Source organism: Apodemus sylvaticus, chromosome 3, assembly GCF_947179515.1.
Source record: "Apodemus sylvaticus chromosome 3, mApoSyl1.1, whole genome shotgun sequence".
NCBI lineage: Eukaryota > Metazoa > Chordata > Mammalia > Rodentia > Muridae > Apodemus > Apodemus sylvaticus.
The window spans coordinates 48,842,566-48,864,237 of record NC_067474.1 but is presented as its reverse complement, the minus strand read 5'-3'; the positions used below and the strand labels follow the sequence as shown (position 1 = coordinate 48,864,237).

The 21,672-nt window shown below is 45.2% G+C and overlaps 1 protein-coding gene across 1 annotated transcript in view; it reads left to right on the top strand.

The window, feature by feature from the left end:
• Positions 1-21,672, top strand: part of Mob3b (MOB kinase activator 3B) — a 196,514-nt gene that overhangs the window by 72,553 nt on the left and 102,289 nt on the right. Inside the window, exon 2 of the mRNA XM_052176231.1 lies at positions 6,716-7,335. Within this exon, the coding sequence (XP_052032191.1) occupies positions 6,918-7,335 (418 nt within the window). The 5' untranslated portion in view covers positions 6,716-6,917. The remainder of the gene's footprint in view (positions 1-6,715; positions 7,336-21,672) is intronic.

Sequence of the window (21,672 nt, the reverse complement as noted above, 5' to 3'; positions counted from 1 at the left end):
CTTTGAAGATTACAACGAGGCAGCAGTGTTACCCTCACCTAATCTAACGAAACTCGCGGATGAAGTCGCTCTGAGTTGGGGTGTGAGGTGTGTTGGGGGTGAGGTGGGGGTAGGAAAGCCACTTTTCCACTTTGCTGGTGCTGTGTGAAGGGTTCAGGGGTGCAGGATGCATAAAGGTTCATAGAAAGGAATCAATGAGCAGAGCCTATAGAGGAGCTGGCGAACATCAGCACACAGGGCTGGGACGTGGCTCAGGAAGTTAAGAATATGAGGACCTGAGTTCAAATCCCCAGAACCCCTTGTGGTGGTTTGAACAAAAATGGCCCCCAAAGGCTCATATGTTTGAATTGTTGGTATACTTGATCCCTGGTTTGCAGAACTGTTTGGGAAGGATCAGAAGGTGGAGCCTTCTTAGAGGAAGAGTGTCACTGGCACCAGGCTTTGAAGTTTCAAAAGACTTCTGTCACCTCCTCAACCCCCAGACTTCTGCCACTCCCCCAGTCCCCCCTAGACTTCTGCCACCCCTTCCTGCTGCCTTGTGTTGTGTGTGTCTCAGGATATGAGCTCTCAGCTACTGCTCCGGCATCATGCCTGCCTGCCTCCTGCTATAGACCCTCTGAGACTTGTTCTTTTACAACGTCATGGTATCATATCATATAAACAGAAAAGCAATTAAGACACCCAAATCAAAAACAGGTATGACTGTGTGGGAATGGAAACAGGAGCTCTCTGAGATTTGCTGGTTTACAACCTCCTTCCGGGTTCAGGGAAATGACTCTGTCAAATAAGGACCATGATAAAACCAGGACATCAGATATCCTGCTCAGGCCTCCAAGCACACAGGCACACATATTATGCATACACACACACACACACACCACCTCTTAAAACCTAATTTACTCAGTACTGACAGTGTAAGAGGGAAAATTCGGTAATTTATTCCAGCCAAAGTGAGAAAGATATGCTGGTGGGAAGATACCAGGGTTGTTCTGCAATTCTAAGACTGAAATTTTAGACAGCATTGAGGAAGGGAGGAGCCCATTAGAAAGGTAAGTGGACAGGTGTCTTGTCCCTGCAGGGAACTGGCATGCCACTACAGGACATCCCTAAGTATCGGGTCTGTTCACATTCAGCCACGGGCTGTGAGCATTCCAAGGCTGAGGCTGGATCCCCAGATGCCTCAAATTAGAAGCTGCAATTGGGTTTAACTTTGTGGTTCTCATTTAGCGCAAAATGTTCTTCATTCGTGTCCTTTATTTGTGCATTCGACAGATCTTCAGGGAGGTCAGCTCTGTACCCAACAGTGTTCGAGCTTCTCAGATGTCAGCAAAGACAATGACCAGACTGTAGCTCCTCTGTGTTTGGGGTGCTTGGAGGCATCTTTCTTGTGGCTTTTCTGTAGTGACTCCTCCTGTCCAGAGACATCCTCTGCCACCACACACTTCTGATGGTTAGCATTGATCAGCCTTATACCTCTGCCTGTTGCTGTCACCCTTCTGCCTCACCAAGACGGTCTCTAAGACGCGGTCGCTGCCAGAGAAGATGCATTTCTCAGGAGTCAATGGGAGAGTTGTTTCATTTCTTCCTTTATCCCTGGCAAGGGCTCTGATTTTTCAACTAATGAGGCAGAAGGCATCAATAGGAAAAGGAAAATACAAACTTCCTTTGCCAGCGTTGCTTAGTGACCTTGTCAACATTACCTCACAGCCCAGCAGAGTTCTCTCCGCATAGTTTCACTGTGCGCTTGTTTTATTGCTAAAGTTGATCTATTAAGCAGAAAATATGGAGAACACATGGAGCTGCTGTCAGTTTTATGCTGTTTATTTGGAATTCCATTTTTCTCTTTCCAAGGACCTGGGTGCTTTTTTTCCTTCCTAACTCGGGTGACACACTGAAGGAATGACATCTGTGTCCATATTAGTATGTCAGGCTTTGGATCAGGAAAAGCAAGAGTCCAGACTGAATACCAAATTGTGAGGTCTTTGTAGATTATTAATTAATTATGCATCCTAGTCCTATGAATATTCAAACAAGTCTTAGTAAATTCTTTTTTTGTTGTTGTTGAATTAAATGAGCAATTGGCTTCAGTTATTTATTGAGAACCAGAATTATAACGGGTGCTATTCATAACAGAATTGTCTTAGCATTTCCATGACTTGTTCTTTTCATTCTGGACACTAGACAGAGAATAACCACTATGTCATTATTAGCCTAAGAAACTCCTAGCATGTGGTCGCAGTAGCAGCAGCTATTCTTCATGTGGCTTCACACAGTGGTTTTCCCTGAGGCCTGGAGGTGCTCTGCTATCCAGATCAGAACTCCCCTCCACCCCCCTCCACTCCTCCCCAGCCTCCTACCCCCACATTGCGCCCTGGCAAGCAGCAACTCAGGCAAAGCAGTTGAGTTGAAGAGAATTAGGCTCTTCTCATGTTCTTCCCCGACATGCGCACATTCAACCTCAGACTCTGTTTATGAAGCAAACGGTTGACAAAACCACAAGAACAAGGGGATGTCATCATCGCTTTCGTCGGCCAGACAGGCTTCCCTTCTTCCCACGGCTCCAGGTGTTTTCCTCTGAGATGTGGATAAAGTGCAGATTTAGACAGCCTACATCTAGGGTAAAGCCTGAGTCTTCATATTTGATGCACCCTATCACCTGTGTTTACGGATGGTAGATCTGACTTCCTTTGGAGCTTGTCTGAAGTGAAGACTTGAAGCTGCTACCTGCATTTATTAAACATAACCTCAGGTTTCAGTGTTAACGTGGGATAAGAACTATCTTGTCTGCTTTTTATAGCAGTACTGGGGATTGAACCCAGGGCTTTCCCCATGCTGGGAAAGTGCCCTGCCACTGAGTTACATGTCCAGCCTTTATTTGATTTAAAAAAAAAAAAAACTGAGACAGGTACTTGTTAAGTTATGAGTGTTGGTTTTTGGTCCTCCCGAGCTCAGCTTCCCAGATATCTGAGATCAGAAGCCTGGCTGGCTGTAACCACTGAAATGGATGAAAGAATACACTACGGGTAGGATGTCAGTGTAGAGAGGGGTTGAAAAGGAAGGCCACATGCAACCACCGCACGCCTTTTTATTTAAAACTCATTTAGGTCTCTACACCCATATAGCTCTGACACCTGAAAAAATACATAGAAGGACCATTTAGTGTTTGGAGATGTGAGGGATCTTTTTCTCATCTATCCCAATTACCTGGTCTTTATATATAGGGAACTCATCTGGCCAACAATCATACTCCTGCGTAACTCCACTGCAGATGAAAAACCAGACCAGCAGAAACATTGTCCCACTTCTGACCATGTCATGCCGGGAGGCTAGGCTCTCCTGTCACACAAAACTGATAGTACCACATGCTCTGGACTCCCTTTCCATCTCTGACGGGAGCTGCTTGACATGGGTCTGAAGATGTCTATGGGATTGTAAAATACCTGCAGTAGAACACATCATATATGTCTCAGGGACGGAGAGATGTGGATTCAAGTCGTCATCTGTCGACCTCCTAACTTTTGGCAAAATGGTTTAACCTAGCTAGCTAGCACTCGGTCTTTGTGACTAATGTGCTCATGACTTCACAAATGATGGGCTAAGGACTAGAAGTGTTCGGGAGGGATCCAGAGCAGAGCGGTGTTACTTCATGAGTGGTAGATTCGAGACCCCGCTTGAGAAGTAGACATTAAGTAGGGCTATTCATGTACCGGGCCACACCCTGACTTTTAAGTCCGAGTTTGGGTTCTAAGCTAAGGGTTTCCGTGTTTGCTTAAGAGAGCCCTTTTATCAAGTGGTCCATCTCCTCAGCCCCAAGACAGTAATTTTAAACCTGATTAAGGTTTGGGATAAAAATCCTTCGAGTTAAAGAGACTGAAATCTTGAAATCTGTTACTTAAGTGTCACTAGAATAAAGTGTGGGGGGTGGGAGAGAATCTACCAAATTCCAGTAAGGTTTGGTTAATTTTCTTTTTTGACATGTTTGTGCCAATCGCCTGAAACTTTGGGGGATTTGATTACAAAGTCATGATTCTTGGGTTTCCAGCTGGGATGTCAGATAGATCTGTTGGTGGTGTCCGGTGAGAACCTGGCACATTCTGTTGTGTAAAAGTGGGCACTGTAGGCCCCAGAAGCAGCAGAATCAGAGGCACTGAGGGTCATGGAGCCGGGGAAAAGAGTGTGGCTCTAAGGGCCATGAGGGATGGTGGGACCCTTGTTATCAGAACAGAAGCAGCAGCAGTCTTCTTCGATAAAGGAAGGAAGCCGGAGTTACTGTTGTGCTGTACAGCGGGACTGTTGCTGATTTAGTGAGGAGAAAGAAGAGTCTCATTCCCCATTCCCCATTCCATCTCTGTCTTCCCAGTGTCTCACTCGTTTATTTTGGAAATAACCTTTTAAAGCTTCAAGTTTCTTCAGGCTCTTACCACATAAACTAAGTCTTCAAGAGCTTCTACCCTCCCCCCTCCTTCCTTCTTTCCTTCTTCCCTCCTTCCTGCCCCCTCTCTCCCTTCCTCCTTTCCTGTGTACTGGGGTTGAACCTACAGTCTCATGCATTCTAAGCAAGTTTTCCACAATTGAGCTTCTAACCCAGTTGCAAGAAGGTCTTCATCTGAAGAGATTGCACATGTCCACACCCTATCGAGTGAGACTTCAGTGTTAATATGCACGTAGTCGAGAGTTCAGAGTACCCTGGAGTGTGACTCCATAAAAGGTCTCAGGCAGGCTGTCACGTGGCCTTTTCCACATTGATCTTTTTGTGGGAGCAGGGAGTGTATATACTTAATGCCACATGAGAAGGAGAAAGATATTTCCCAGCGTTCCAGGGGAAAGCTTTTGGGGAAAGGGCAGGACTAGAGGGGGTGAGAGCCCCAGGCTGTGGGAGGGGCAGGAAGAGGCGCGTGGTAGGAGGCCCATGGCTGTACCACAGTCTGTAGAGGGAATCAGAGACCTCAGGGAAAAATGAACAGAAACTAAATCTGTCCGAAAATGACATGATGAAATCTCACACTAATGCTAATTTAAATTTTTTGAAAAGGTGTATTTGGGATATATTCCAGCATTAATGACTTTACATGGCTATGTTCACCATGTGGAGGTGGCAGAACTTCTTCTGAATGTGACTAAAGCAGTCCAGAGAGCTCATACTCCAACCCTCTGTAACAGATCCTGTGGAGGCTGTTCTGAGGCTGGCCTCTGCTCTGGGCTCACTCACGTCGCTCTGGTTTGGCCTGAGTGGACTTGTTACCAGCTCCCTGTGTTGAGGAACAGGATAGCCTTCACCTCAGCCCTTTTGGGGAATATGTATATAAAACGAGACAGAGCTCTGGGCAGGGCGCTTCCTGAACATCAGAGTATAGGACCACATGGAAAGTGCCTTTACAAGGACTTAGCAATCCCAATTCTTCAGTGCCAACTCTGCCTCCTGCTAGCCACAGGATGCTATTAAGCCATTAACTCTGTCACCTAGAGAGAGATTCAGGAAGAATGGCACTTGCTGCGTGTTTACCTTCTGTGAATCCGTAAACCTTGCCAGAGGTTTGAGTCAGATAGAACCATGCAGAATATGAGGATTTCAAAGCTGTACTGTCCAGTGTAGCAGCTGCTGGATATGCATGGCAAAATATGTTCAAGTTCATTTAAATTAGACTTTAAAAAAAAAAAAAAGCTCAGTTCCTTGGTCACGTTGTCTACATCCAAGTACTCAGCAGCAAATGTGGCCAGAGGTGTCATGGTGCAGCAGAAGTCCATCTAACACGGACACTGTCAAAGCAAGTTCTGTTAGACAACTCAGTTCCAAAGAGGTCCAGGGAGTGATCATAAAGGGTGCGCACTGTTGAGGTAACAACTGCTCTCATAGTTAGGGCTCCTCAAAAAGGAACAACTAACTAAAAACCAGCAGAAGTAAAACCAAGGATTGGTTTGACCAGTCCTGGAAGAACAAGTGTATCCCAAAGGTAAGAAATGTAGCTAAGCCTCGGGAGTGTTAGAACCACTCCCGCCTAGATTGTCTGGAACTAAAGGAGCCACTTTCCCTTTCTTACTGCTTTCGAGGAAACTTGGGCCTGTGCTGTTTCTCCACATCCACAGCCACTGCTGCAACTACCTTTCCCCTACTTTTCCCCTTCCTCCCCCTCTCCCTCCCCCCTCCTCTTTCTTCTCTTATTCTTCCTCTTTCTCCTCTTCTTTCCCCTCCCATCTTGTTCCCTTCACCCCACCCCCACGCTGGCTCTGCAGTCCAGCTCTCTCTGCTTCATTCCACGTGACCATCTTCATCACCTCTTACAGATCCAACAGATGCAGACCCCTGCCTGGTTCTGTTTAGCCAGCGTGGATCGATAGCCACCTGGTCCCGGTGGCCCTACTTGGCAGGCAGGGAGGGACAGGGACAATCTATGCTTACTCATTAGTTCCCCAAAAGGAGTAGATACACAATAGGACCGAATCACTAACCCCCATGTTATTACCTTAGCATAGGCTCACACAGAGAAGAGCCAGCAAAGAAAAAGAGGGGAACATCTTTTCTTCCTTAGTCGCCGTTTACATAATTCTCAGTACCAGTGCAGTCCACAGGGCAATAGCTTTCCCTCTACATCATAGACGGAGACCCACAGGGACCAAGCCTAGCCAGAAACACAAGGTGGAAATTAAGCCCAAGCCTCTATTAGTTTATGAATGAAATCCGAGCACTCATAAGTTCCCGTTTCTTTTCTGTCTTTAGGAAGGAACATGAGGATCCCTTGGAGATCATTCAAGAGGACGATGGAAGGAGCCATTTAGAATAAATAGAGTAAAACCTACAGGCTGCAACGCTGGGGCCTGAAGGCTGGCAGTGGAAAACCCTGTTGGGCTGCGATCTCTCACTCAAAAGTCCCAAGTGCCTTTTTGCGTCCTGCAAAAGGAAGGAAGCCAAGGAGGAGACCATGTCCATCGCCCTGAAGCAGGTGTTCAACAAGGACAAGACCTTCCGGCCCAAGAGGAAGTTTGAACCCGGCACGCAGAGATTTGAGCTGCATAAACGGGCTCAGGCGTCCCTCAACTCAGGTGTGGACCTGAGGGCAGCCGTGCAGTTACCCAGCGGCGAGGACCAGAACGACTGGGTGGCCGTGCATGTGGTGGACTTCTTCAATCGCATCAACCTCATCTACGGCACCATCTGTGAGTTCTGCACTGAGCGGACCTGCCCTGTGATGTCAGGGGGCCCCAAATACGAGTACCGGTGGCAGGATGACCTCAAGTACAAGAAACCAACCGCACTGCCCGCTCCCCAGTACATGAACCTGCTTATGGATTGGATTGAAGTCCAGATAAACAATGAGGACATATTTCCAACATGTGTTGGTAAGTGCACGATGGGCTTTGATCATGTATCTTTTGATTCTTTTTTAAATGTTTTGTTCCATTACTCCCTGAGCTGTGAAAATTTGCACAGTGCGAATCTTATACTGTCTTTGAATACTGATAGCATACATTAGTGCCTTCCTAATCTCCGTCGACTCTGTATCTCAAAAAGAAAAAAATCTGATTGAAATGGGCGGAGGTCATTTATGGTCTATCTGTGGTTTTGTGGACTAGACGTATACATTCCACATGCTTGGGGAAGATGTTAGTTAGGCTGTCCTTGGCTTTCTTAGGGCAAGACTCCAAATCCGCACAGCCTGGTAAGCTTTTTAGTTTTTGGCTAATTGACATGGAAGGTTGCGTTGATTGTGATTTGATATGACCTCGTCCGTCTGGTATTGGCTTGTGTATGCTTTGAACTCTGGGCACTCCTGCCCACTGGTAGTCGTTGTTCCCATGTTGAGCTGCTATCTCAGTACTTGCGTGACTTGAGAAGGAGGCAACTTCTGGACAACTTTTTGGGGAACTAAGCGTCATAGGTGATTTTACACTTTGTTCTGGAGAGCAGCAAATATCTCCATATTCCCCACAGAAAAAAATTTTGCTGGTTTTTTTCTAGGTGTTTCTTTGATCATTCTGCATAGAAACTGACTTCTCTGTCTCTTTGGTCCACAGCATTGATGTTTTGAGGATCGTAATAGGATTCCTCCTGAGGGGGGAAAAATAAGTTTGAGAAATTCTGAGGAAGCTGAATAATTTCAGAACAAGTTTCTTAGTATGTCATTGTGCATTTCATGAAATTCCAAGAATATTACTTTAAAATGTTTTTAAATGTGTATTTACTTTGTGTGCTGTCTGTATATTTGTAAACATGAATTCCAACGTGCTTGTGTGTGTGTGTGTGTGTGTCTGTGTCTGTGTGTGTGTGTGTGTGTGTACACGCGTGTCTGTAGTTAGACAATTTGGAAGAACTGCTTCTCTCCTTCAGCCTTGTGCATCCCAGGATAAAACCAGGCTATCAGGCTTTTGGGAAAGTACCTTTTCCTGCTGGCCCCAAGAACATTTTTTCAGTCTGTGTCTTTCCAAGTTTGATGTTACACTTTCTTTCTCTATATAAACCATTAGCATTTAGCATTTGTTTGTTCATTTAGACAGGGTCTCTCTCTGTAGCTCTGGCTGTTTGGCACTTGATAGGAGGCCAGGCTAGCCTCCAACTCATAGAGATCTACCTGGTTTACACCTCAGTGTTGGAATTAAATGCTAGAGCCACCACGCCCAGCTAATATTTTTAATCTTAAGAAAATATTAACACACATATATATATTAGAGTTGTCAAATTTACCTGAGTCTTCTAATTCAAAATGTAAAGTCCCTGATCTCAAATGAGGGCTAAGAGTATATAGTTCAATGGAGGAATACTTGCTTGACATGGTCAAGGCCCTGGGTTTGGTCCTCTAGCCCTGACAAAAAACTGTATCCTTGGAATGAAATCTCTCACTGGTGCCTGATAACTGCCATTCTGCTCTCTCCTTAGCTTTTTAGATTCCACATGTGAGATAATATGACATCTGCCTGTGTGTGCCCAGCTTAGTTTATATATGATTCATTCATGTCATACACATTGCTGCAATTGGCACTAGAGAGAGAGAGAGAGAGAGAGAGAGAGAGAATGAATGAATGAATGAATGTGTGTTGAGAGAAGCTTCCATGTGTAGGCCAGGCTGTCCTGGAACTCCCTATATAGCCCAAGTTGACTTGGACTGCAAGTCAGTCCTGTTTCAGCCTTCCAAGGGATGAGTTCATAAATGCGTATTATCACACCTAGTTAAAATTGTCTTTTAAGACTTTATTTATGTGTATGACTGCATGAGTTTATGTGCACCACGTGTGTAGGTGTCCACAGAGACCAGAAGAAAATGTCGTATGCCCAGGAGCTGGAGTTATGGATGGTTGTGAGCTGCTATGTGGATGCTGGGTAATAGAATCCCAGTCCTCCTCAAGAGCAGTAAGGGCTCTGCACCACTGCTCTATCTCTCCAACCCCAATTTCCTTCTTTTTAAAGACTGAAAATATTCTGTTGTGTACGTATTTACTTTATTCAAGCATCGTTTGGCTAGTCATTGATTAAATATGGACACACAATATCTGTCTTCTTTTTTCATTGTCTGTTAGTTTCTTGCATGTCTTCTATTGAGAAATGCCCTCTCTATATTGCGTTGCTTGATGTCAACTTGACACAAACAAACTAGAGTCATCCGAGAGGAGGGTGCATCAATTCAGCTATTAGATCAACTGCTAATGAACCTGTAGAGCAGTTTATTAACATAACACTAGTTTATGTGTGAGGGGAGAGCCCAACCAATTTTAGGTGGTGCTCCCACTGGGCTGGTGGTCCTGAGTTCTCTAAGAAAACAGGCTGAGCAAGCCAGTATGCATCGTCTCTCCATGGTCTCTGCTTCAGCTTGGGCCTTCAGGCTCCTGCCCAATTTAAGTCCTTCCATGATGAACAGCAATGTGGAGGTGTATGCCAGATAAACCCTTTCCTCTCCAAGTTGCTTTGGCCTTGGTGTTTCATGTCAGCAATAACAGGAGCTAGAGCAGAGGTCAGTGCAAGGAGAGAGGGGTATTTCTGGAACAAACATGAACATCTTGTCTTGGGGAGGGTTGTGGAAGGACTTTGGAACTTTGAGCTAGAAAAGCCACTGGGTGTGAAAAGCTTAGTGGGCTTTCGGGAAAAGAATGTTAAGAGCCATGCCAAAGACAGAAGCCTGGCGTGGGAAGTTTCAGAGGGAAGCAGAGATGGGAATGGGCCATTTATGTGAGGAGCATGTGATGTCTGGTCGGTTGGAGTTGAAGAATCAGCTGTGATTACCAAGAGGCCAGAACCACTCAAGTCGAACCTTTGCTTTGCTGGGACAATGGATCCTGGCCAGCATCTTAACTAATGATTAAGAAGAGACCACCATCACTAAGGTGAACGACTTCTGGGAAGTGTTTCCTTAGGATCAGTACACAGAAATTGTGTTCCAGAGGTGGTTAAGGTTGTCCCTTGTGCTGGTTGAACGCCACACTTGGTAATATAAGAGAAACACAGGTAGTTCTGGTTTTGAAGGCATGACAGGGTCATGGAAACCTGCTGAGGTGTTGGCACTACATGGCCAAGCTGGAGTCCCTGAAGAGAACCGAGGAGAAGCTATTGGTGAGAGCGCAACCCGGTTGCAGCAGAAAATGCCAGCATTTGGGGGATGCTAGTACCATGGGATAACCACCAGGCACCCGTCTGTTGAATTAAAGCTGGTCTGAGCCGAGAAGATAATGTGCATGTGCTGTGGGGTCAGAGTCCTTTGGATGAGCTCAGAAGATGGTGAGTGGATCCCAGGCATTGGACACTGAGTTATTTATACAGTCTGACTTTGCTTTTGCTTTGTTCAGATGGTGACTGTTCCCTGGTTCTCTCTGTCCCTTGGGTTCCCTCTTGAAGCAAGAAAGTATTTAGTTTTTCATTTTATGGGAACCCACAATTTAAGAAACTTTAAACTTCTAAAGTGATTTTGGAGTTTTAGAGACTTTGCATTTAAAAAAAGAGTTTACATATTTTAAAGATATTTATTTTTTAAAGATATATTTATTTATTATATGAGTACACTGTAGCTGTCCTCAGACACCCCTGAAGAGGGCATCAGATTTCATTATAGATGGTTGTGAGCCACCATGTGGTTGCTGGGATTTGAACTCAGGACCTTTAGAAGAGCAGTCAGTGCTCTTAACCACTGAGCCAACTTTCCAGCCCCCTTAAAAATATTTAAAGACTACTGGCTGGGCTGTGGTGGCACACACCTTTAATCCCAGCACTTGGGAGGCAGAGGCAGGTGGATTTCTGAGTTTGAGGCCAACCTGGTCTACAGAGTGAGTTCCAGGCCAGCCAGGGCTATACAGAGAAACCCTGTCTCAAAAAAAAAAAAGACTTTTAAAACTTGGAATGTTTTATATCATGGTATTTATTAATGTGTGATTTAGGGGATAAACTAGAAAAGAAAGGTTATGGCTAAACAGTGATGTTTGTGGGTAAAGCTGACAATTGTGCTGGATAGTTTTATGTCAACTCAACACAAGCTAGAGTCATCAGAAAGGACAGAGCCTCGGCTGAGGAAATGCCACCATAAGATCCAGCTGTAGGCAAGCCTGTGGGCCATTTCCTTAGTGATCACTGGCTGAGGACTCAACCCATTGTAGGTAGTGCCATTCCTGGGCTGGTGGTCTTCAGTTCTGTAAGAGAGCAGGCCGAGCAAGCCGTAGAAGCAAGCCAGCAAGCAGCACTCCTCCATGGCCTCTGCGTCACCTCCTGTCTCTAGGTTCCTGTCATGCCTTCCTCCAATGATGGATGTGGAAATCTAAGCCAAAACATTTTCTTCCTCAACACTGGGTCATGGCATTACATCATAGCAATGTTCACCCTATCTAGGACACACACTCAAATCTTTTGTCCACTGTTTGAATTGTCTTGGTACCACTGTTTGAATTCCTTATGAACCTTCTGTTTACAAAGTCCTGCCACTCCTCTATTGTAACCATTTATAATGCTTTTCCTTCCCGAGAAACAACTTGCTTCTCACAGAGTACACTTTCTCTTCTGCTCATGATTTTTGTATGTTTCCTTTGAGGTCCTCCTGATCAAACACTGATGTGTGTGTGTGTGTGTGTGTGTGTGTGTGTGTGGTTTCCACACTTGTAGTATAACCTCTATAAAGCTACAGACTAGGTCCTACCGGAGTGTCTCAGGAATAAGTGAGTCCTAAAGCACCATGATGTTGAATGAATTAGTAACTAGAAAGTCATCTTTGTAAAGCTCCAACTTTGCATGGTGCATTCAATGCACAGATGCCCCCGCTTCTGGATTTGTCCAGCACTTGTTTTCACAAAGCTTCCTTACACACACGCGTGTGTATACATGTTGTAGGACAACCCGAGTGTCACTCCTCAGCTGCTGTTCACCTTTTTCACAGGATCCCTTTTGATCTGGAACATACCAGGTACGCTGGAGAAATGGCCTACAAATAGACACTCATTTTTGTCTCCCCAGCGCCAGGATTATAATAAGCATGTGCCACCACTCAGGTCTGTTTGTTTGTCTGTTTGTTTGTTTGTTTGGTTGGTTGGTTGGTTGGTTGGTTGGTTGGTTTTGGTTTGACGTGCATTCTGGAGATCAAAATCCGTTCCCACGCTTGCAAGGCAAGCTTTCTCCAGCCTGGCTTCATTTTCTCTAGCTTGTCTAACACATCTTATTAGGAGACAGTGAAAAGTTCCAGCATCCACCATCACAAGACTTCATCTACTTCCTGCTTCTCTGTGCTTTGTTCTCTGGTGTTCTTGGCACTTTCTTTTAAAAAGAGCCTATGTTAGGAGCACTTTCTCCAATGCACTCCACTTTCCCCTTCATCCTCCCCCCAAGTCCATCCTACTTTTCCCGGGTTTTGATCTTTGTGCCCTCGTGAGTCATTCTCCGAGAAATGATCAAAATGTGTGTCAGGATAAAATAAAAGAACTTTAGGCCAACAATAGATCCTGGGAGGCCGAGAAACAGGGCGATCTGCTTAGAATTAGAATCCTGGGCCTAGGTCAGTGTTCCCGCCTGGGAACTGAGGTGGGTTCACATTTAACCTCCTCCCCACTGTGATCCAAGGAAATAGAACCGGAACGTGCAGACAGATGTGAAGTCCACACCCTTGGTTAGGTATTAAAGGATATAAACAGCTGTTGATCTCCACTGCTGATACATCGAAGAAGGCCTTTCATCTGTTGCTAGATGCAAGTTTAACTAGGAGCCTGTGCTATGCCAGAAGTCAAGCTTTTTCAGATGGGAGAACACAAACAGATGTGGCCTCTTGTAAGCCACTGTCCCCTCCCTCCATGATCCCTTGAACTCTTTTCTGGCCTCCCTTGGTAGAATCCCAGCTGATGTCTCTGCTGAAAGCTTTAGAACAGCAGTGACTGCAGAAGCAAGGACCACCTCCCCTTTGATTCTGCCTCTTTCAAAGACACATCCAAAACACAAAACAGAAAGCCGCAGACTTAAAAAAAAATACCGCTGCCTAATTACAAAAATGTCTTCTCTGTTCTAGTTCCAACTTCTCTGCCTTTCTGTTATGTAATGGGACTGAACGTTGTAGATCTGATATTCAGAGAGAGAGAGAACTTAGGACCTTTCTGACTCATGTGTTTTGAAACAGTCTTTGTAGAGGAGGTAAAAATAGGTAAGACACAATTCTATGATCTCACCCACATTGACAGTTTTGGAATAAATGGGGAGTCAGCAGGGAAGATTAGTGAACTTTAGGGAAAAGCAAACTCACTGACTGCAGAGCCTGCTAAATGCCTGCACTGTTGCTGCCACTGCTAATATTCCTTAGTTCTTGCTTAGTTCTTGCAACAGCTTAATGCAGTAGCTATGACATTCTAGCAGCTACGAGCCTACGGGGCTTTCTCTAGAGCGCAGAGATAATACTTAATTTAGGAGTCAGTGTGAACTACAGCAGCAGCCAAAGTCTATTCACGTTCCATACGATGTCATTCAGAGGGTGTATCACCAGTTCACATGCTGGAAGATTTACAACCGAGAGCTTTTAGGAGGAGGATTAGGATGGAGAAAAATGTCCTACGTCTAGTTTGTTGTTGTTGTTGTTTTTGTTTTTAATTAAAAATGACTGGCCCTTGTTCCTTTAAAATAAAAATAGCACTGAAATGTCTGGAAATGCATTCAGTTTCTGCAGCTTCCATTCTAAGACTGGAGACAGACCAACCCATCTTTGGTCGACAATGACCCGTGACTGCCAATCGGCCCTGACTCATCTGCTCATCCCGTTCAGTGAGTGTTTAGTTTGTGCAGGCAGAGTCCCTCTCCTTGAGCCATTTACATAACACCCAGATGTCCAGGTATTCTAAATCATCCTGCATATTTTATTAAGTGCATCGTGGAAGTAGTTGTATCCCTTTGACCACCCTTTTCACAAGGCTATAGCTCTATTTTTTTCAGTGCTGAGGATCCAGCTCAGGATATCAGGCAAGCATTCTCCCAATCAGGCAAGCATTCTCCCAGTGGGCTGCGCCCCCACCTGTAGATTGTCTGAACCAGTCTCACTATGTACATCAGGCTAGTACTGAACTTATTACACAGCTCAGGCTAGTCTAAAACTCATGATCCTCCTGCCTTCTCTGACTGCTGGGGTTAGAGGCATGGACCACCATGGGCACATTCAGTTTCTACATCTGATTTCATCGTCTTCCAAACTACCAAGACATAAATAAGTAAAAAATATTCACAGGAAAGGGCATCTTAGAGTCAGGATTTGAGAAGTTAAACTTATGATCAACATTGAAAATCTAACCTTTTATTTCCCATTTCTATATTGTATGTCTGATCTGTACTTTGAAATCTAAATGTAAGTCTCCATGAAACAGACAATATATTGCAATGTGGAGAAAGGTCCTCTTGGGTTTAATCAGCTAGCTCTGATACTTACAAGCTGCAGTGTAGTTATTTCTAAATTCTCTGTCTGTAAACCAGGTTATATTTCTGACCTCATGAAGTTATTTTAAGGATCAAATGAGGCAAGAGAGGGGAGGGGGCACCACAGTAGAACCTGGGACATTAAAAATACTGAAGTGCTTTTTGACCCCCTTTTCAGCTCTAGTCTTCCCCCCCCCTTTCCTCCCTCCCCCCTCCAACTATCAACCAACCATACTCATGGAAATTACTAGACAGTTTGCAAACAATATCTGCAAGAGCAGTAATACAATTTATAGACTCAGCAAGATTTATAGTTTCTGTCCATCTTTGTTGCTATGGTGAGGATCATGAGTACCTCAAGGCATCTTTTAAAGGCTTGGGAAAAACTTCAGGAGTTAGAGTGAGTCCTGGCTTTAGGGAAGAGTACGTAAGTCTTTAGAGAAATGACCACAAGTCTGGGTCTCCCATTTAATTTCCAGAAAACTCAGCATTAAATCTGCCCATGTTTAGAGGCATATTAGTTAACCTCGGCAGAAGGTGTGTGCAGGTTAGCCCAGGAGTCACACCCAGGATAGGCCGCTGGTTAAAGCCAGAGCTAGGCTAGACACCTCTGATTGTATCTCTGCAGGAGGGGAAAGTACTGACCAAGAATGTCTGTGGCTGTTGGCTTTCGGTCTGTTTTCCTGGCTAATCACTGCTGCCTAGAGCAGAATCCCCACCCACCCCCACCCCCACGGCCTTGTGGATGGGCTAGTGTTCCCACAGCTTTGGCAACAGGATTTACCTTTGGGATCTGGTACACTATTTTGCTCCCTAAGTACTTACTAGTTGAGAGGACTTGGCATGAAAGCTGCCTTTTCCAGAATACATACTGTTCCTGTTGTACACTGTCCTTAACCTGGGAAACCACATAAGGGACAGAGTAGACTGCTGTTTGATATGACTCAGAAGCATTAAGTTACTTGCATAGTAATTCATAAAAGCAACATAGAACACATTTGGGGTACCTTGTAGTCCCCCAACCTCAAAACCCATGTCTCCTGGCTGTAGTGTTCTTTCAGAAAGAATCAGCAACATTCTTGGCTTACTCCTGACTATGGGATGCCCAGGGACAGAATCACCAGTCACAGGAGAGATCTGAAGATAGCCAGAGCCCTGTGCTTAATGCAGATTATACTGACATTATATATTGCCTCCTGTGCACTCTGTGCCACGCAAGTTTGTTCAGTTGTTTGTTCGTGGACAACATGTAGAGACAGCTGAATGCACTCTGCTTCTACTGGCCACCAGCCATTATAGAACTGATGGTCTGTAGTGGAGAATTACAAGTCCCTTCCCGCATGTGGTGAACCCAATACTGCAGGCCACTTGGTGGCTGAATTAATGAGGACAGTGTTAAATAACCAGCCCCACTCGACAAATCCGAGAGATGCCTCCGAAAAGCAAGCACTCCTGGTGTGCTAAGAGGCTTCGAGGAAGAGATGTGGAGAGAGGGAACCCAGAGAGCCCTGAGACGGCCCTGGAAACGGGAGGCTAATGACCAGACCTGCCCCAAGCTCTCTCCATTACCTGTGCTATGTAATTTTAATGGGCGTGTCTCAAGTGACACTCCGTTACATCTCAGCACCAGCTGGGAAGGGAAACGGGATATGTGATACTCAGAGGAGCCAGACACTGAAAACTTAGGCCGTCACTGAGTGGGTATATGCACATCTGCTGCCTTTGCCCCATTGCTTACTGCTAGTCGGAGCCATGACATAAGGGAGGCTGTGTTGCAGGGGCGGGGGTGTGGGGGGGTCAGCAATAGATGGAGAGGCCTGACATTTGAAGGAGCATCGGCAGGGCCCTGACTCCAAAGGCCATCCCTCTGCTCATCACCAGTATTCAGAATCCCGTCCCGTACATAGTATATAGAGGCTTATAGGATGCCCATCCTGCCTCAGACTTCCATGTGCAGCAACGTTCACATGCTCTGTGTCCCAAATACCTGTGCATATGCTGGGATGTGTTAAATTTGAGGGCCTCTGCAGGGGAGGGAGGCCTTGCCAATGCCCAAGCTCTAACTGATAATTGGTAAAACCTGATTAGGTTTCCCTCAAGTCTTCTCGTAAAAGGATCCTGTAGGAATTTGAGAATGAGCTGTCTGAATGTCAGTTAGCAACCTTTACTAGCCAATGCTAAGTCTCTCCAAGGCTGCTTCCTCCTCTGGAAAACATCCATAAGAGCACCTCCTTCACAGAACTATCGTGGGTATTCAGCCGCACACCGCCTGATTAAACAGTCGCTGAAGGGCCAATGCACCAATGAAGGGGCTTAAAAGGAGAGAATGGGGGTTTAGGGAGTGTGGCACGGTGGTGTGGGGGAAGGGGGTGCCCAGGTGGGCCCATGTCCCAGCACCTCTTCCCCCTGAGGGAACACACACACACAGACATGGTATAGAATAGAGTTTATTCAGGGTAGAGGTTGGGACTTAGTGGGGGAGAGAGAGAGAGAGAAAGAGACAGAGAGAGAGAGAGAGACAGAGACAGAGAGAGAGAGGGAGAGAGAGAGACAGAGACAGAGAGAGAGAGGGAGAGGGAGAGAGAGAGAGAGAGAAAGAGACAGACAGAGACAGAGACAGAGAGAAGAGAGTAGAGAAGTGGAGGCCAGCCATGACCACGTGGAAAGAGGGGGGAGGGGAGGAGAGCCCCAGAGGGCAGAGAGGAGAGAGTGCCAAGAGGCTAGCAATCAAAGAGGGGGGGGAGGGGCAAGTAGCCCCTTTTATAGTGGGCCAGGTCTATGGGGTGGGCATACCTGGCTGTTGCCAGGTAAGTGTGGGGTGGAGCTTAGACAGAATACCAACTCTCAGTGTTGGGACGTGGAGAAGGTACACTTGAAAGTTAGCTTCCTGGATACCATACAGTCTCACAAACGGTCTATGGGGTAAATTGGGGTGAGAGAGCCCAGGGTGAGAACTCCTCAATTCTCTCAAGCCTTTGGCCACGCAGATGCAGAACCAGGAGAAGGAAAGGCAAACATCTGTGAGACAGGATGACTACACTTGGCTTTCACAGCCTGAAGCAGGAACATCCACTACCAAACTGCGCAAGCCAGTTCACAGCCGTCCTACCTCAGTCCTTGTTACAGGAGGCAGCCGCCAACAGAACACGCTACATAACGTCGCCCACAAGGGAAAGATTAGTCCCATGAGAATCTAAAACGATTGGCAGGTAATATACTAAAGGAAAGTGGCGGCCCTGAAAACTATGAGGAAGTGGCGTTTATTTTGTGACTTGGCTAATATTTGCATTTCTTTTGAAATTTATTATTTGTGAGTGGGTGCTGGCATGTGTGTGGCATTGCACATCTGTGGAGGTCAGAGGTCAACTGGTTTGCCTCCCTCCACCATTTGGGTTCCTAAGATCAAACTCGGGTGGCCAGGCTTCGTAACAAGACTTTTTTCACTAGCTGAACTATTTTCATGTCTAAGTTTAATAATGAAAGAAAAGTTGGTCAAGAATTCTTTCCGTATGCAAAGTTCTTTTAACATCATGTTTAACTGATCCTTACTTTGTGCCTTTAGAAATGAGGATGTGTGTCTTCAAGACAGGGTGAACTGAAGCTGTTAGTTCTGAAGAAACACAGGCATTTCTCAGCATGCAGCCCAGGCGACCAGCAGTGGGGTAAACTGAGGAATTATGGGAGAAGTCCCTGTCAATAGCCAGCCGCTCCTTTTGTTTCCCATTTCCTGTGTTCTGTAGATCCGGGCAGCAGATGGTTCTCCCTGGCTTCCGGTCCCAAAGAAGGGATAGAACCTTAATCCCTAATGACAGCACCATGTGACAGGCCACACAAAGTGACCCAAGCACCTTGCTACCTGAGAATGACTGCCTTCCACATCACCTCCGTTACCGAGACTGCCCCAGCCCCCTGGAGCCCAGGGAGGATCCAGGAACTGTTGATAATTATCGCAGGGTTTACCTGTTATGGCCTTCAGATACACCATCCATCACTGGCTTTCTCAGTGGAAACAAAAAAGGCCTACCCTGAGGGCAACTGCCTTTGCATGCCTCTGGAGAGAAAGATGAGCAAATATTTCGACAACAGATACCAGCTCCCTAGGAAACCATCTGTGGGCTGAGGCTGTCAAAGCACAGGGTGTTTTCCCTTTGTTTTTCCATAAGAGCCGGACAGGTTGGGGGCTCGCCTTTCATCCCGGGATCTCCTTTCCTTATGTGTTATGAGACCTCAGCGTCTCTAAGCCTTCCTCCTCCGGAGAAGGGGCGACATGAGCGATATGCTCTTTGTAACACTGTAAGACATGGTACACGCTAAGCACTTCGTGTGAGAGAGGTAAGCACTGAGTAAACTTTACCTTCACTTCCTTCTCAGATGACGTAACAAGGTAAGACTCCTGATTTACTGCAGATCATGCTGCTGAGTTATTAATTAAGGAAGTTTTGCCTACATTTTTCTCTTCATATTTCTTTTCAAACTGAAGTGAAAAATGAGGAGTGTGTCACCATTACAGTAGTCTGAGGGGGAAAACCCTTTCACATCCGTTAGGCTATTGCTTCCTCAAAACTTCAATATCCGCTGAATGTAGTAGAGTAATCCAGTCTTATGTAAGGCAGGAATTTCAAGTCTTACAATAGAATAATAATGCTTAACTTGAATTTACTCTCAGTCTTGGTTCATTGGTGTGTTAAGCATTTCTCTCTCTCTCTCTCTCTCTCTCTCTCTCTCTCTCTCTCTGAGTGTGTTTGTGTGTGTGTGTGTGTGTGTGTGTGTGTGTATTAATCTTCATAGCAGCCTTAGTTAACTACTATCCTTGTCCCCATTTCAAATGAAGAAACATATATAAGTTTCTTTACAAAGTTGCCTTTGTAGGAAATGGTTGACTAAGGCTTGCCCAACTACAAAGCTTCTGATTAGAATATTATAGACTTCCCTTTCTCAAAAACAAACAAACAAAAACCACCGTCACCACCACAACAATAACAACAACAAAACAACAGTGACTTAAACACAAATGGAATCCAAGAAGTATCTGTCTCCTCCTGTCTTCTGAAACTTTAGGACTGAGGAAGGGGAAGGCATTCCTCTTCTATCTGGGAACTTTAGATCCACTTTTCCACGTATGTCTCTAAAGTATGAATGCACTCATAGAAATACCTTCATGATCATCTTGAAAGAATTCACCTTCTCTCCAAATATTCAACCCAAATTCCCCCATGGAAGATGAAGAGGTTGAGGAAATCACGTGACTGTGGTGTAGCCTATGCTTTTTCCTCTCATACCCCAAGATGAGAACAGGAAAAGGCAGGCGTTTCCATTCACCAGAAATTAGACCCAGGGTTACAAGGCGTGCAGGGCATCTTACAGAGGCTTTGTTCTCTTGGAATATTATGGTGTGCCTTTCTGACTTGGGTCAGGAAGAAGACTACACATACATATATCGGCACCTCCAAAGTATGGCCTACTCTTATGACTCACAAAGTGACGTAATTCTGGTCATGACCAGGAAGCATATTCTAAAGTCAGATTGAAAAGCCATTTTCCTTTTTAAAAAAAAATAAAAAACAAAAACAAAAGAGATGATAAGTCTTGAAATCGTGGTGCTTAGCCCTTGAGGTAACCAAGGAGGTATACATTAGGAGGACATTAAGGACTGTATGTGCCAGGCTGGACTAACTTCAGCTACTTAGTCAGAGGTCAGAAATGTGAAAATCTGTAAAAGAATACAAGACAGATACAGTTGGTTCTGTCTGTTCTCCTCGCACCTGATAAATTCTGGTACACCAGATCTTGAGGGCTTGAGAGAGTTTAATATTAGACTAGCAAAATAAGGGAGTGTTTAGAATCAAAGACATAAACCGTAAGAGAGAACAAATGAGGGGTTCTATGTCTGGACTCGGAGCTCAGTGTGATTTACATGTGTCGCCACTTTTGGGAAAATTTCCCCCTGTTGAGCTTGCATCAAATGCTCCTCTGCCGTAAGGTACTGTGGGAAGAACGGACGGGGTGGGCCCTGCTGCCTGCTGGTTACACTCTCTGGGGCTAGAGTCCTCAAGGGGATCCCCCCGGAGCAGCAGCAGCTGCAGCAGCTTTGCCTATGAACCTGAGAGAATACAAGTTACACCCTATCCTAGACTTCTTGAGTCAGAAAATTTTGGAGGTAATCCAGAAGTCTGTGTCTTGAAGTTTTCCAGGTAATTCTGAGTCAGCATAGAGTCTGAGACCCACTTCTGAGGGACAAGTTTATTCTCCAGCCTCAGTTTCAGATACAATGAGACTAACATCTGTCCCATTATAGGGCCATTAGCTTTATGTTTAAAGTGAATTACAGGCGGGGAAAATCCCGTGTTAGTCAGGGTTCCCTAGAGAAACAGAACATGCAGAACGAATCTCAAGCTGTCTCTGTCTCTGTCTCTATCTCTGTCTCTCTCTCACACACACACACATACGCACACACACATTAATGCTTTGTACTAATAATCTAAACCAATTAGAAAGCACTGTTCTTGGAGATACATTGTGTGGTACTTACTCAACAGTACTGACAGTATTGATAGCTTTTTACCTTCATAATCATGGTGTCTCCTTACCACAGGCTTCTTTTTTTTTTTGACCACCAAAAGAAAGATGCTAATTAGCCTCTGAAAAAATGGAAGTTTTATGATTTCCTTTATACCATGTCCATATTAACCTAATGAGCCAGACTCGGCACTAATTGCTGGTACTTGATGTCCATGTTGGAAGCATATTAAAATTTAAAGAGCATTACTATGATGTAATTATTGTACTATACATTAGAGAGTACATTAGAGACCACCACTGTTATTCATCTTACA